This window comes from Periplaneta americana, chromosome 3 (genome assembly GCF_040183065.1).
Source record: "Periplaneta americana isolate PAMFEO1 chromosome 3, P.americana_PAMFEO1_priV1, whole genome shotgun sequence".
NCBI lineage: Eukaryota > Metazoa > Arthropoda > Insecta > Blattodea > Blattidae > Periplaneta > Periplaneta americana.
Window position 1 is genome coordinate 189,217,152 of NC_091119.1, and position 15,260 is coordinate 189,232,411.

At 30.3% G+C, this 15,260-nt stretch overlaps 1 protein-coding gene across 10 annotated transcripts in view; it reads left to right on the forward strand.

Annotated features, from left to right (window-relative positions):
- Positions 1–15,260, forward strand: part of LOC138696915 (semaphorin-1A) — a 1,424,789-nt gene that overhangs the window by 1,381,655 nt on the left and 27,874 nt on the right. For 7 of the 10 annotated variants that reach the window (XR_011331488.1, XM_069822398.1, XM_069822402.1 and 4 more), the window contains 2 exons: positions 5,265–5,399; positions 14,135–14,324. Coding sequence is in view for 9 of the 10 variants with exons in the window: in XM_069822398.1 (XP_069678499.1) it covers positions 5,265–5,399; positions 14,135–14,324 (325 nt within the window). In the remaining variant the exon portion in view is untranslated. The remainder of the gene's footprint in view (positions 1–5,264; positions 5,400–14,134; positions 14,325–15,260) is intronic. The other 3 variants (XM_069822403.1, XM_069822405.1, XM_069822407.1) reach the window with 1 other exon arrangement.

Sequence of the window (15,260 nt, forward strand, 5' to 3'; positions counted from 1 at the left end):
TAGGGAACATTTCCTAACAGCGTTTAGCAGGCATGAAAATGAAATCATAGTGAAAAAGATTGCTCTTTACCCGTACCTAAGAAACATTTTGAATTTTCCAGAGGTTCGTTGCATTTAACTAGAACAGAAATAACTTAAAGTTGGACTCTAATAATAAAACGGTTGCTAAGCTGTTTTTATGAAGGTACTGTAATTGACTTTCAACATTACTGTCACAAGTCTTTTAGACTGAATACGGTAATATAAACAAATTGTATCAAAAACAACTTTTACTACTTAATATTAACTTTTCTTCTGTCATGAAAATGAAAAAATAAAGTAATCAAGACACGTGTAATTTTTAAATGGCAAAATTTTGTCACTAAGTGTCCAAGAAAATTCTAAGTTGCCCTATGCATTATCATTTTAAACCTCATCGTAGATAATTGATTTTTTCCTTAATGTAACAAATAAGATAGAACATCATGAAAATGTAGAAATTGTGTTAATTTGTACATAAGCCTGTTTATTATATTTTCTGAAAAATAATGTGTATGCCAGTTGAATTGTCTTATAAACTTCTTTTTTTCATAAGAGAGGTTATATTTACTTAAAAATTATTTATATTTATATTATAATAGATCAAATATTTTTGTGTATCTACATACATTAAACTGCATACAGTATTATTTTTCAGACTTGTTACTAACGGTTACATTTTTATGCTATGGCCCTAAATCAACTAAAATTTACAGCATCCCAACCCTAGGTACTTTACCATTAAATTATAGTTAGATTGTACTTTCAAATTGCCCTTCAAATAAATTAGAATTATAGGAGGCGTGACACTGGCCGTATATAGATCATAGCTTTTGGAAAATTTAGTTAGAAGAGTAGAATAGAAGAAAACTTGAATTTATATTAAACAAAATTATGTTGTAATTAAAAATTATGGATTTGTACCAGTATGTCTTATTTGCCTTTTTTATTATGATCGATTGTGATTTGGTTACAACTTTTTCAAGTTTACATTTTGATCAGTTGTTTATTTTCTACATAAGTAAATTATATTATTAAAATATGAATTTACATATGATTGAAATAAACCTGATTTACTTAGAATTATGCAGAAAAACTTTAATGTTTTACTTTCGTATTGAAACACTTCAAATAATATTTTATGTAATATATGTTCACTCCTCTAAACAGTCATTTATCTGTTAATGTAACTATACCTCTAATATTGGAGAAATGTTTGTGGATTACAATTTAGCTTCTTAAGCTGCCTGGACACGATCCAGTTTTTCTTCCAATTCAATAATTTACAGGGAAACTTATCAAAGATCGATCAATATTGAAAAATATTTGTCAAATACGGTTTCATACCACTAAAGACTTGACAAGATTTTAAAACATGTGTTTCAAGTTAATTATAACCTATGTAGGCTTACTTACCAAATATTACAATATATAGGCCTAATTGAATTTTCAGACTGCTATTAAAGGCAAGGTAAAAATAATTTTAATTTGAGAATAATTAGGCTATAGGAAACAATATTTGTATTAATTACTTAACTCTACGGTATCCTAAAATGAAGAATACTGTGACTGCATGTTGTTTTAAAACAAAATATTTACGATTGGTAAGCCTATTCGCCTAGATTATAGGTTAGAATCTTCTTCATTAAAAATATATGCATATTTAACTCGAGATATCTGCCTTGTGATTTCCTCGTATGCATTATTTTTCTTTTTTTTTTTTTATTGTGGTATTCCACAGAACTCACAGCGTACAGGAATGGGTTTAATTCATGTGATTGGATTAACTCGGAAATAAATTTTCATGGCCAGAACACTTTTTTTTTTTGTCCATATAACATATTTGAATCCCATTGGTAAATTTCTTCAAAGAGTTATTGTCAAGTCTGGTCGATTAGAGCATGTTCTTATTTACTTCCAAGACAGTCAAAGACTTTTAAAGTATTGTTAGTGCTTTGACAATAAAACTAGTGAAGTATTAGCAAGTCTTGAAAAGTCTTGTGATGCGTTGAATTTGACGAAAATTTGATCATGTATAAGCAGCTTTAGAATTAAATTAGATCACAAGGTTGTAACCAGAAAGCAACACTGTGAATTCCAGTATATTTCTTATGGCGTAAATGATGCAGAAAAAAAATTCTATTTGTTTCATTCGTAAATATCTTCAAAGAATTTTTGTCAAGTCTGGATGATTAGAGCATGTTCTTATTTACTTTCAAGACAGTCAAAGACTTTTAAAGTATTGTTAGTGCTTTGACAATAAAACTTGTAAAGTATTAGCAAATCTTGTAAAATCTTGTTGAATTTGACGAAAATTTGATTTTGTATAAGCAGCCTTAGAATTAAATTAGATCACAAAGTTGTAACCAGAAAGCAACATTGTGTATTCCAGTACATTTCTTATGGCATAAATGATACAGAAAAAAAAAAATTCTATTCGTTTCATTGGTAAATATCTTCAAAGAATTTTTGTCAAGTCTGGATGATTAGAGCATGTTCTTATTTACTTTCAAGACAGTCAAAGACTTTTAAAGTATTGTTAGTGCTTTGACAATAAAACTTGTAAAGTATTGGCAAATGTTGTAAAATCTTGTGATGCGTTGAATTTGACGAAAATTTGATCTTGTATAAGCAGCTTTAGAATTAAATTAGATCACAAAGTTGTAACCAGAAAGCAAACATTGTGTATTCCAGTACATTTCTTATGGCATAAATGATGCAGAAATAAAATTCTATTTGTTCAATTTTGTGTTCATAAACTGTCTTACAGTCATAAAAATTACAAGTACATATGATTTTAAGTACTATTGTTCCAAATACTGTCATCTGTCTTGCTCCCAATGGTACACTGACCAAGGAATATAATTTCAAGGTTTGCATCTCAAATATTTTGTTTAAAAAAGCAACACATAGTTTCAGTTGTAATTATGCCTGAGGTTGGGAAAAACTGTTGTACAGTAATCTCGTGTAATGTAACATGCAATAAGTTGTATATTCTGTACAGAAATAGTTTTGAGGTTTGTAAAGCTGAAGTGATGTAAAGACCTAAGCTTTGTTACTGTCGCTGTCTCTCTGCTAACAAACTGCTTGCATGCATCTGTCTGGTGTGGAGGGACAAATTGACTTGGTGCTTGTTGGGTTTGGACTAATATTTCACATTTCTTGTATATGCTAGCAGTGACACATTGCCTAAAGAAATTTGTAGTTTGGTGAGAAGTGGGAACACTGGTCATGCTTAAAATTAAAACTAGAAACAAAGGAACTAAGTGTGATTTATAATTAAAATTATGTTAACTAATTTCATATTAATTATAATGTTAGTTATATAGCTACTGAATTGCATATTTAAAGTCATAAATTCGATTTTGATATTATCCTGAGAAACAAATTTGATTTCGTGTCATAGTTTTTAAGTGTTCTGCACTAAATTACAACTGCAACATAGAATAGTTTTCATAAAAAAATAACTAAAATCTACTTAAGTTTAAAGAAGGGAAAAAATTAGACGTTAGTATTGAAGTAGTTTTCACAACTTATTTTTTGTACTTTGAAAGAATTCAGGAGATGGTAAAAAGTATAAAATAAAAATTTGTAGAATATACCATGATGTTTTGACCACTTGAGAACATAAAAAAAAAATAAGAATCAGCAATCAAATTAATTATGTGCTCTATTTTATCAGGTACATACTATCTGGTAATTGAGATCACCAATAGCTTTTATAAATATAGACCTAAAGAAATTCTTCTAACAGGAACAAATTTCTTATTGAATCGTTTAGGTGTTTTTATAGAAATCTTTCATTACCTAGTAGAAAAGTGATTATTTTTCGTAATTTATAAAAATAAGACATATCAGTGATAAAAATTATTAGAATATATTGAATTTAATTCGTCAGAAAATTCAAGGAAAAATATTTTTAATTGATACAAAGAAAATTGATTTTTTTTGTTAAATAAGGTTTGAAATTTAATAAGAACAATATCTTCGTTGTATACGTTTACAATTTCTAGAGGAAAACTGTTTAGTTGGATTACTGTTTGGAACCAGAGGAAGTCTTGTGTAATTTACTTGGGAGATCATGAAATGGCTAGGAATAATTCCCGAGATAGTTAAAAAAAATTATACTTGACATAATTAAAGATTCTTTAAGTATCTTACATCATCATTTATATTTTCAAGAAATAATATTGACTTGACTTAATTTAATTTTAAAATATTGTTATTAATTTTGTTCTATTTTGAAATCATTGTACTTCATTCTCTAATTTTTGTAGTCATTCATGTATTATGAACTGATATCTTTGGAAATATATACACAGGAGTTTATAAAATTTTGCTCGTTTTTGCTTCCTTTTCGAGATAAAAACTGTTTTATATTAAACATTTCGCAGCATGTTTTGGGAAAGCCATTGATTTAATTCCCAACATAACCAGTCAATTTAAGAGAGCAGTGTATTATGATAATAAATGATGGAAAGAATTATATTTTTTGTCTTTCAAATTTTTGCATATTTAAAGAATAAAACTAAAATTCTTTCAATCATCTATTATCATAATACACTGCTCTCTTAAATTGACTGAGCATATTGGGAATTAAATCAATGGCTTTCCCAAAACATGCTGGGAAATGTTTAATATAAAACAGTTTTTATCTCGAAAAGGAAGCAAAAACGAGCAAAATTGTATTAAACGTTTTTGCTTGAAATATCTCACAGAATAACCCCCTGAAATTAATGAAATACTTACTGTTCACCCTGTGTACTCTGTATCATCTTATATAATTTCTGTACACAAAATAGGTTGTGATGTGAAAAACGTTTATAGATGTAAATTACTACAACATTTTTGTTAAATTTCGAAGATAGTAAAAAATGAAAGATGAACTGATAATATCAGTAAAATTGTGAGGTTATGTGTTAGGTACTTAAGAATGTAGAGAATAACCCCCTGAAATTAATGACATTAATTGCTGTTCACCCTGTGTACTCTGTATCATCTTATGTAATTTCTGTACACAAAATAGATTGTGATGTGAAAAACGTTTATAGATGCAAATTACTACTACATTTTTGTTAAGTTTCGAAGATAGTAAAAAATGAAAGATGAACTGATAATATCAGTAAAATTGTGAGGTTATGTGTTAGGTACTTAAGAATGTAGGTAGCTATAACAGTAATTTAAAAATGACCAGTGTCCCATTCACAACCAGCTTGTCTGTTAACCTGCGTGTTGACCTCTGGCAGGCGATCCCGTTCTCTCAAATCAACCGGGCAGCGATTTCGATTCAGATTTTGACATCAATGACAACAGTGACATAGTGATTGAAGTGGACGAAAGCAACGTGATCCCTAACACTCTGGCCGAGATCAACCACGCAGGTAAGGTGATGGTCACTTGGCCGCATCAAGACGTTTCTTAGCGCCTCACCATATCTTAAAACACTTCTCTACTGTTGAAATTTGTTTGATATTGTTGTTAGTTCATTTGTGTGTGCACGTGTTTGTATGTCAGGGTGTTGTGTGAAAGTGTTTGGCACTGGGCTGGAATTGGATTCTCCGACTTATTGCATCTCACATGCTTACTCTTCATTCTGGGTCTTGCATCATAGAATAGAAGTTACATATAACAATACTGTTAAATCTTGACCTACTGTCACAGTGAAGGTTTGAAGTGTTTCTGTCACAAATGATTTCTGTTCCTCGTTACTGATAAACACTAGATGACTAGAAAAAAAACCTTTTTTAGATCTAAATTTCAAAACATGAAAAAAAATCTCCCAATTACGTCATACATCACATTTAAAATTATAAGTGGGGCTATCGTGTTTTGTAATAGGACGTATATTTTATATAATCACAGGTAAACCACGTATTGATTTGAACTATAATTTTCAATTTGAGGTTATAGAAACGAAATATAGATTACGTGGATATAAGGCCGTGTCTCAAAGCTACATTTTCAGCTGAAGTGAACTAGATTGTTGACTAAATAGCCGGATGTGACGTCAGAAGTTATGATCCAAAGCTACACAGTGCATAGCAATCAAGTCCGTAGTAGCTAGTAAACGAAAATGCTTGCTTGATTGTTGACTTGTACACTAAACAAACATGGATACCTCATCAGCAATTGGGGTTATGAAATCTGAAAATGCTTTGGAAGTGAAATAATGTAAATATAATGTAGAATAACACGTTAACTTTGAACACTGGCATTGTTAGTACCTTCTGTACAATGTGTTAAACATGATTGTAATATATTAAGCCCTTATCTTTTCCACATAAGTCGTAATGAAACTGCATTAGGACACTGCCTTCTTAATTTAGTGCTGCACCATGATATCATGGTTTTTAGAAAAATAATCTATGAAGAAGGCCATGTTTTAAGCATGCATTTCCAAAGCTTCCTAGTGTATAGTTTACAAGTCACCTAGTTGCTAGTCACTAGTGTATAGTATGGACTTGAGCTTTGAGACACGGCCTAAATATTGTTTTCAATCTTCCTCTTACCTCAGAATACCTATTATAATTATGTATTGATGAAGCCGGTTTTTTTATCTTAAGTTTTGCTTTGCATTTATTTTGTTATTACCAGCAATTTCACCGAAACTTAAATATTCTCCCACACTACACACGGGACTGTTGTTTGATTTGTGTTGTGTTACTTCATGATCAAATGAACGTGAGAAATGAAATAAATTTACAAATATACATACGGTACATATTAAGTATTAATTATTCTGTAAAGTAACAACAAGATTATAAGAAAGAAATACACACCATCAAATACATAGCACAGGAAAATGGATACAACCCAAAACATAATAGACAACATCATAAGAAAGACTAAACTCAAACAAGAAAATGCAACACGAACACAAAAACAAAAGAAATACATCACACAAACATACGAAAACAAGAACACATACAAGATTGCATCATCTTTCAAGAAACTAGAATAACAACATTGCATACAGAACACAGAGCACACTACAAAAACATCTTAACACACAGACAAGACACACAAATAAATATAACTTAACAGGAGTATACAAACTACCATGCAATAGTTGCAACCATTTCTACATTGGACAGACTGGAAGATCATTTCAAACACATTACAAGGAACATATTGCAGCCACAACAAAACTATACAACAATTCACCTACGCAGAATAAATCACAAACTCCAATCACAACTACAGCAACATAGACACTGACATTAAAATACTACACATCCAGCCAAAAAGCCAGAAACTTGACACTCTGGAACAATGTGAAATTTACAAACATACAAAAACACACCCCAGCACATTCTGAACACTCGACTCAAATTCAAAACACACACCCTTTTCGGCACAATTATGAACACACCACACCACAACAGCAAACCAGAAGATAGCGCGGGACCTTCACTAGGCTTTGGGCATTGAAGAATATCACTTTGAAACTAGTCAGCTAGGTAAGTTCCTAAAAAGTAACACAGTAAAGAAGTTGTAAAGTTAATCATGGATCATATTTTAATTATTTCGATGAAATAGCAATTGAGAAATTTGTTAAAAGAGTTATTCTTGCATCAAAAGTTATGCTTCCTGGGCCAAAATGATTGTATTTTAATTATTTAAATATAATTTCGATTAAGATACCGATACACATTAAACGAATTATCTTTGCACCAAAAACAAATGCTCCCTGGATCAAATTATTGTATTTTTATTTATTTAAATACTTCATATTTCATCTAGTATTTTATAGGATGGTTATGATTGTGATGATCCATAAGTCACAAGTTGTGCTAAATGGCTAAAGATGTTGTTTTGCTAATTATCCAGTATTTGTGTACTATATGGAACGTTACTTATTAAGTTTATAACTTTCGCATTGATCACATTATCTCTCTAGAGTGATGTGTTTCAATTTTGAGAATAATTTCAATTGTATAAGTACGTTTCTTTTTCCGTGTGTGGTGTAGGAGCATACCGAGTTTCACCAATATAGCTTATGTGCATATGAATTGTTCTTAATCTCCCTTTTATCCCAGAGTATCATATTTACATATTGATGAAGCAAGCTTTTTATCCTTATTTTTGCTTTGCATTTATTTTGTTACTACAGTAGCTTCACCGGGAGTTTAAAGTAAATTGTGTTTGGATTTGTATTGGGATGCGAAATGAATTCATGAGGTTTGTTTCTGCAGCAGTTACCAATGTTTGCAACAATCATGAGCATATGCACATCGACTTTATTGTTTGTGCAACAATAACTTTGATTCAAAGTCACTTGTTCTTGCAGCATATCCAACTGTCACCAAAACATTTTCTGATGTTCAGGAAGATTTGCAGATCAAGCACAAACCAATCTCAAATGACAATGACGCATGCACATTAAGTTAGTTGGGCTGCATCTTCATCCACTGGACTGACATACACATACTCTGTGCATTAATATTTTATATTTCCATGCTAATCTGCATCAGTTATTAAAACATACTGTGAAATTTAATTACGTCTTGAATATACTAGATTAGTAAATTATTTCACTGTACACGATAGTTCTTGTAAGAAAAATTTCGAATTAGTTATAACTCCATTTTGAATCTTGCATAATACTTACTTACTTACTTACTTACTTACAAATGGCTTTTAAGGAACCCGAAGGTTCATTGCCGCCTTCACATAAGCCCGCCATCGGTCCCTATCCTGTGCAAGATTAATCCAGTCTCTATCATAATACCCCACTTCCCTCAAATCCATTTTAATATTATCCTCCCATCTATGTCTCGGCCTCCCTAAAGGTCTTTTTCCCTCCGGTCTCCCAACTAACACTCTATATGCATTTCTGGATTCGCCCATACGTGCTACATGCCCTGCCCAATTATCTTGCATAATAATAATAATAATAATAATAATAATAATAATAATAATAATAATAATGTTTTATTTTCGCTGGCAGAGTTAAGGCCATAAGGCCTTCTCTTCCACTCAACCAGCATACACTACTTTTAACACTTGAATATATGTAATTGATTAACTAGCGGACTTACTCGTGTTAATTATGTGTTAAGTCCGCTAGTTAATCAATTACTTATATTCAAGTGTTAAAAGTAGTGTACGCAGGATTCAAAATGGATTATCAGGACAACTCTACAAGTCAACTAGTACACAAATATAGATCAGCGCGCATCAAGACTATCAAAGCCTCACACAACATCAGATTCAATCACGTATGTTTAAACCAGCAGATCACACCAAAATACGCACAAATACACATAAAAAACACATCACACATAGCTCAAAAAACTAAAACCCAAGCACAGAAACTACACATGCAGAACAACATCAAACACCTACATTACATGAAAAACAAACATAACACAAACGCATACAAAACATATCTACATCTAGCACACATCACTCACCATACAGAACTTGAAGAAATCATAACACACACCAACACATAATTAACACGAGTAAGTCCGCTAGTTAATCAATTACTTAATTATAACTGATCATCACTGGTCATGCGCAATAGCTGAGGTTGTAATAGTTTTCAAACAGTTACCAAACTATCAGAAAATCGCAGAAACAAACCTATGAGTTCTGATCCCTTGTATCAGAATGGATTTCAGTGGTTTGCTGATTTAGACTATTGATGTGACTCAATTAAGAACTGATATTCATTATTGGGCTTGTAACCCAGAGCCAAATTGAATGTAGTATAAATGGGAATATTTGGTACACTTGTAAGTATGTTGTCACAAATGTTGCAAATAATAATACATGAATGTGTTAGTTGCTATGACTAATTTCTGAATAGAAAATTATTAAAATAACTTGACGCATTCTTTAAAATGTGTACCTAGTTGCTGGTATAGAAACTTTAGTTTTAATTGTGGCGTGAACTGTTTATACCTAAAGAAAAAAAAAAAACTCATTTTATTTTTGATGAAATGAACTTCGAATAATTTCTCTGTAATTATTACATAAAATATTAGTACCAGCACTGCTCATAATATTTTTCTACCATACATATATTTTAAATACCAGTACTATTGCGCTTGTACTAGAATACCGGTACTCTAGTATGTTCACCATGAGACTAACACAAAAGAGAATAGATTGTTTTTAAAGGATTTAAAATTTGACTTACTAATCTTAAGTACTTCTAACCAAACTTTTTTTTGGAAAGTATTGCTTACCCTATGTAATTAATAAAATTAATACACATATTTGTCAAACGTTTGTTAGATGTTGGTGAAATAAATAAAACAATGTAATATCATCACTTCAAAAAAAAAAAAAAACTCGTAATATCAGTGACTTCAATAGGGTAAATAACTTACTATTTATACATGTGTTCCTGAGCTAGAATAATAGTGCAAAATACCATATCGAAAATTCTTACATTATTGTTAAAAATTCGGGCATTTTATAGTTATTTCTGAATGTTCACAGTCATATTCTTAAGATTTTACTCGGCAGCAATAGCATGCATTGTAACAGCTTCCAATTCTAGTTTGTTTATTTACAGGGAACTGTTAGGTATTTATTATTACTGTATAAGGTTATTCAAAAGTACCGGTAAGTTAAATTTTTACGTCACCATAACCTTTTTAAGAATTAAGATATACACAAAACAAGAACACACTTATACTCATAAAGATGTGGGGTTTATTGGATTCAGTTTAAATGTTGAATATGTCTGCCATTTTGTTCTTCAACAAGCAACAATCTATCTTCAATTTGTTGCGAAATTTGATATTTTAGTTTGTCGGTAGTTATAGAATTAGTTAAAAAAAAAAACTTGGTCTTTAAAATAACCCTATAGCCAAAAATCTGCTGGATTGATATCAGGGGAATCCACTGGCCAGGTGTTAGGAAATTATGTTTTGTTCAAAATTTTCGTATGCCATTTGTTAAACTTCTTTTATATTCATAATAATATTGAACAAGACTAATTCGATCTTATAAAGTCAAAACCATTTTAATTTAATGATAAGCACTGAAATGCTGTATTGTATCACTTTGTGAAATGACTCGGATAACAGAAAAAATGAAATGGAACATCTCCAGTGATCTCTATTGTAAAATGCTAATTTTTACATCAATTTTTATTTAATTTTTTTGGTCCAGGAAAAATACTAGTAAAAAAAAGTTTTTTTGTGAAAGACTAGTATTTTTCCTGGACCAAAAATGCAGTATAAATGGAGTAAAAATTAGTATTTTACATGGACCAGGACCATATTAAATTTGTGATAAAACAGTGAAGTAGGCGTATACATTACCATTGCTCACTGGAGCTTTAATTTACTACAGAGTGATATTACAAAGTGCTACGGCATGACATTCCTGTGCTTATCATTTACCCCATTTTAAACGCAGTCAATGATAGTGACTTACTTTTGACACATTATTAACAAAACCTGTTGCCTTGTTAACCAAAACAAATGAGTGTGATAAGTGAACAAATCCCATTGTTCGATATACATACAAATGTGTTACCATTTTTGTATACGTTAATTTTTAAAAATATTGTATCTTTTTAAAAATTTACCGATACCATAACTTACTTTTGAATAACCTTATAGTTTTCTGTCTTAAAATTTACAAAAAATAAGGTTAAATTTTACTTTACTCATGTATGATCTGTTAACGTGAATAGGCACCTTTTAACAAAAGTAAGTTCTTATATGTTTTTTGCTGAGGTAAATATCTTTAATAAAATATTTGTAGCCAAATATGATTTTCAGAATATTAATTTTTGTGAACATAGCACTGTGTTAATTTTTTATGTTAAGTTTTAATTCAGGGTTGTTAATGTAATGTAATTATTTATTTATTTATTTTTTATTTATGGACTTTACTTTGAGAGGTGTAGGCCTACCAATTCATAGTGTGAAAACTTGGGTAGTGTTTTCTTTACATCGCCCCGCACTTTCTCCTGCTTTTGAAGTAAAACGAAATGCAATGCACGAAACAATTTTCAGGATAAGCTAAATTCTTACGATTTCAACTGTTTTATCTTGCAACTTAGTTAAGAAAATCTTTTCATGTCACACTTCCATTAGCAAATGAATGTTTAAAAATTACGTCCAGCTTTTCAAAGCTGTAATAACAAACAGACCCAATGGAAAGTACATTAGGGAATATGTTAAAGTTTGCTAATATATTTGTCTGACTCTGAAGGAAGATAAAGAATAAAATTCTTAAAAAAAGAACTATCGTGAAAGATAGTACGACATTTGTTAATATAAAATATACCGTATAGAATATTTGGACCTTAATAAAATTAATAATTTGCATTTAATAGTTTGTTTGATAATAAGGACTACAAGCCCAGTGCCATCAGTATTGATTCTGTGTTACTGCTGTCTGTTGTCCTCTTTGTTCATTAATCCCATATCTAATGTTTTTAAGTTGTAGTGTTATTGTTACTATTTTAATTTTACTAACAATATTATATTAGACACGTAAAAACAATAATGTTATTATGCTATGATGCCAATTTACCAGTTTTGTTTTCCTGTGCCAATATATCCACCAATGTGTATTGTAGACTAAGTTAATAAACAGTGTGATTTAAATCATGTGTTTATTTTTTTTTTGTGTAATCCATATGAGTAAAACACTTCAATTAAATTTCTCTACGAATAAACATGATTAATGATGCGATACTTTTTATTACATCTTGCAGTTAAAATTAAACGTACAGTAATTATGCATTAAAATTATTTATATAAATCAAAGAGTGTATGTTATATGATTATTTTACAAGGTGCTTGTATAATCATATTTGCAGTTAAAATTTACTAAATTGAAAAATAAATAAATTAAATCTTTGAAAGGAATAATAATATACGTGTGTACAGAGTGTCTAAGAATACATGGTATAACTTCAGGAATGAATTCGTCATATGTAGATAATAAAAATAATTTATATCAACATAGGACCAGAAATGCTTGGTTTCCGACACTTAAGTGGTCATATTACCTTTAAATGTTAAAGATGTCCAACTTCTACCAGAATACAGGCATTCATATTTTCTTACAACTGCTACAATTCGATTGAGGAGATTTTCCACATCAGCGACCAGAGTCAAATACAACAATAATTTTAAATGACCCCACAAGAAGGAATCTAGTAGGTTTAAATAAGGTGAGCATGGAGGCCAGGCAACTGGTCCAGCTCTACTTATCCATCAACCAGGAAACCTTCCATTCAAGTAATTTCAGGTATGATGATCAATATGTGCAAAAGCGTATTCATGCATAAAGTGTACTTGTCGACGAATGATCAGTGACATGTCGTCAAAGAAATCAGACATGTTTTTTATTTTATTTATTTATTTTTTTTTTTTTTTCAGAAAATTTCTGTGCACCCACCCAGTGATCTTGTTTAGAACTACTTGGAAACCAAGCATTTCTGGTCTTATGTTAATATAAATTATTTTATTGTCTACATATGAGGAACTCATCCACTAAGTTATGCAAATATATTTCTGAGACACTCCATATATATGTATAAATATGAATTATGTATATATTTTTAATTTCGTGAAAATAGAGCCAATATACAGCTGTTTTATTTTAAATTTTAATAAATCACAAATGAAATAAATATATATATTTTGAATAACTACAATAATAAATATAACAAGAAATTCCGATGTTTAAAGCTTAAAAGCTGAAATTTTTGTAGTAATACTGTACAAACTTAAGGAAAAAAAAAGAGAAAGAAATTTATTGTAATAATTATTATTAGTTGTAATTGTAATAATTGATATATTGATACAAGTAACATCATTTTGCACATAATATTTGTGTGTATCATCTTAGACACAACAAAAAAAAATGAATCGTGAAATTTATATAATATACATACATAAATAAAAATAATAAATCGTTCATAAAAACTTTGAATAACGAATTTTATAACACACAATAATTTAATTAACATTTTTGAAAATAAACATACAAAATAAAGTTCAGTTAATTAATATGATATGAACTTGCAAGTTTTCTTTCAGTAGCATTTGTAACTGAGTGCCAACTTGTAAGAGACGTATTACTATTAGATTTCTACATGATGTTAAAATTTTACTTGTATATTGTGCTGCAGGGGCTAAGTTGCCGTCATCACAGGAAAAGCTTCCAATCTACACAGCTGAAACCCTGAGTATCGCTGTAGCAACCTCCTGTCTTGCAGCATTGGTTGTGGGCTTTGTGTCGGGGTTTCTGTTTTCACGGCGCTGTCGGGGTGAAGACTACAGCAACATGCCATACCCAGACCAACGTCATCAACTCAATAGGTAAAACTAACGTAATTTTATTTTAAATAGTAATTTACTAGTCTACACTAATATTAAGGTTTATTCAAAAACCATATTTTGATGCTGTAAATGTACCTCTTTCCTTCTTACTGAATCCCTTCTTATAACACACGGAAAGTTGGTCCATATTCAGAGAGAATGTGAAGTTTTTTTTTTAAAGGATTTCATTTGCAACTGAGTAATATTTTTGGGTGATCTAACACTTAATTTCCTCACAGTTTCATAAAATAATGCATTATTCTTTCAAGATGGCATTTGTTTTGCGGTAATTCCAATTATAATTTTGTTACAATATTTCAAAAGAAGAATTGTTTGCGAAGCTTTATGGAAATTAAGGAAAAAATTGTAATCTTTAATTCTCTTCCCATGAATCTATTGCTCCAATTCTAGAAAAAAAGAATACGAACATATAAGTCAGACCTTCTAGAGTAGTGGTTCCCAAATTTTTTGGAAGTGTGACCCACTTTTGAGCAAGACTTCTGATTGCTACCCCTCCACCCATAGGCTATTAACCCTATTTGAAAATGACAAATTCCTTTAAAATCGAAAACATTGATAATTTTACTCGAACCAGGGATACGACCCAAAGAACGACCAAAATAGAAGTATATGGTGCAACAATGACACGAAATATTATGTAAACATCATTTCTAGTACTTCAAACTGTTAGCACCTTAGCGTTGTGATAATAGTTCAATATAAATCGAAAATGATGCTTGAGCCTTTTGTTATCCAACGAATTTCTGAACAAAACTGACTTCTGGTCAGCATCACTTCACAAAGAGAACTCGTGGAAAATTCAGCTATGTACGAGTATAAATGCAACAAATACTGAGTTTGTTTTTGCGGACATGCATTAAAATTTGCACGATAAAAAAAAGTTTTACAGTAGGCTATTTTCCGAAAGAAACTCAA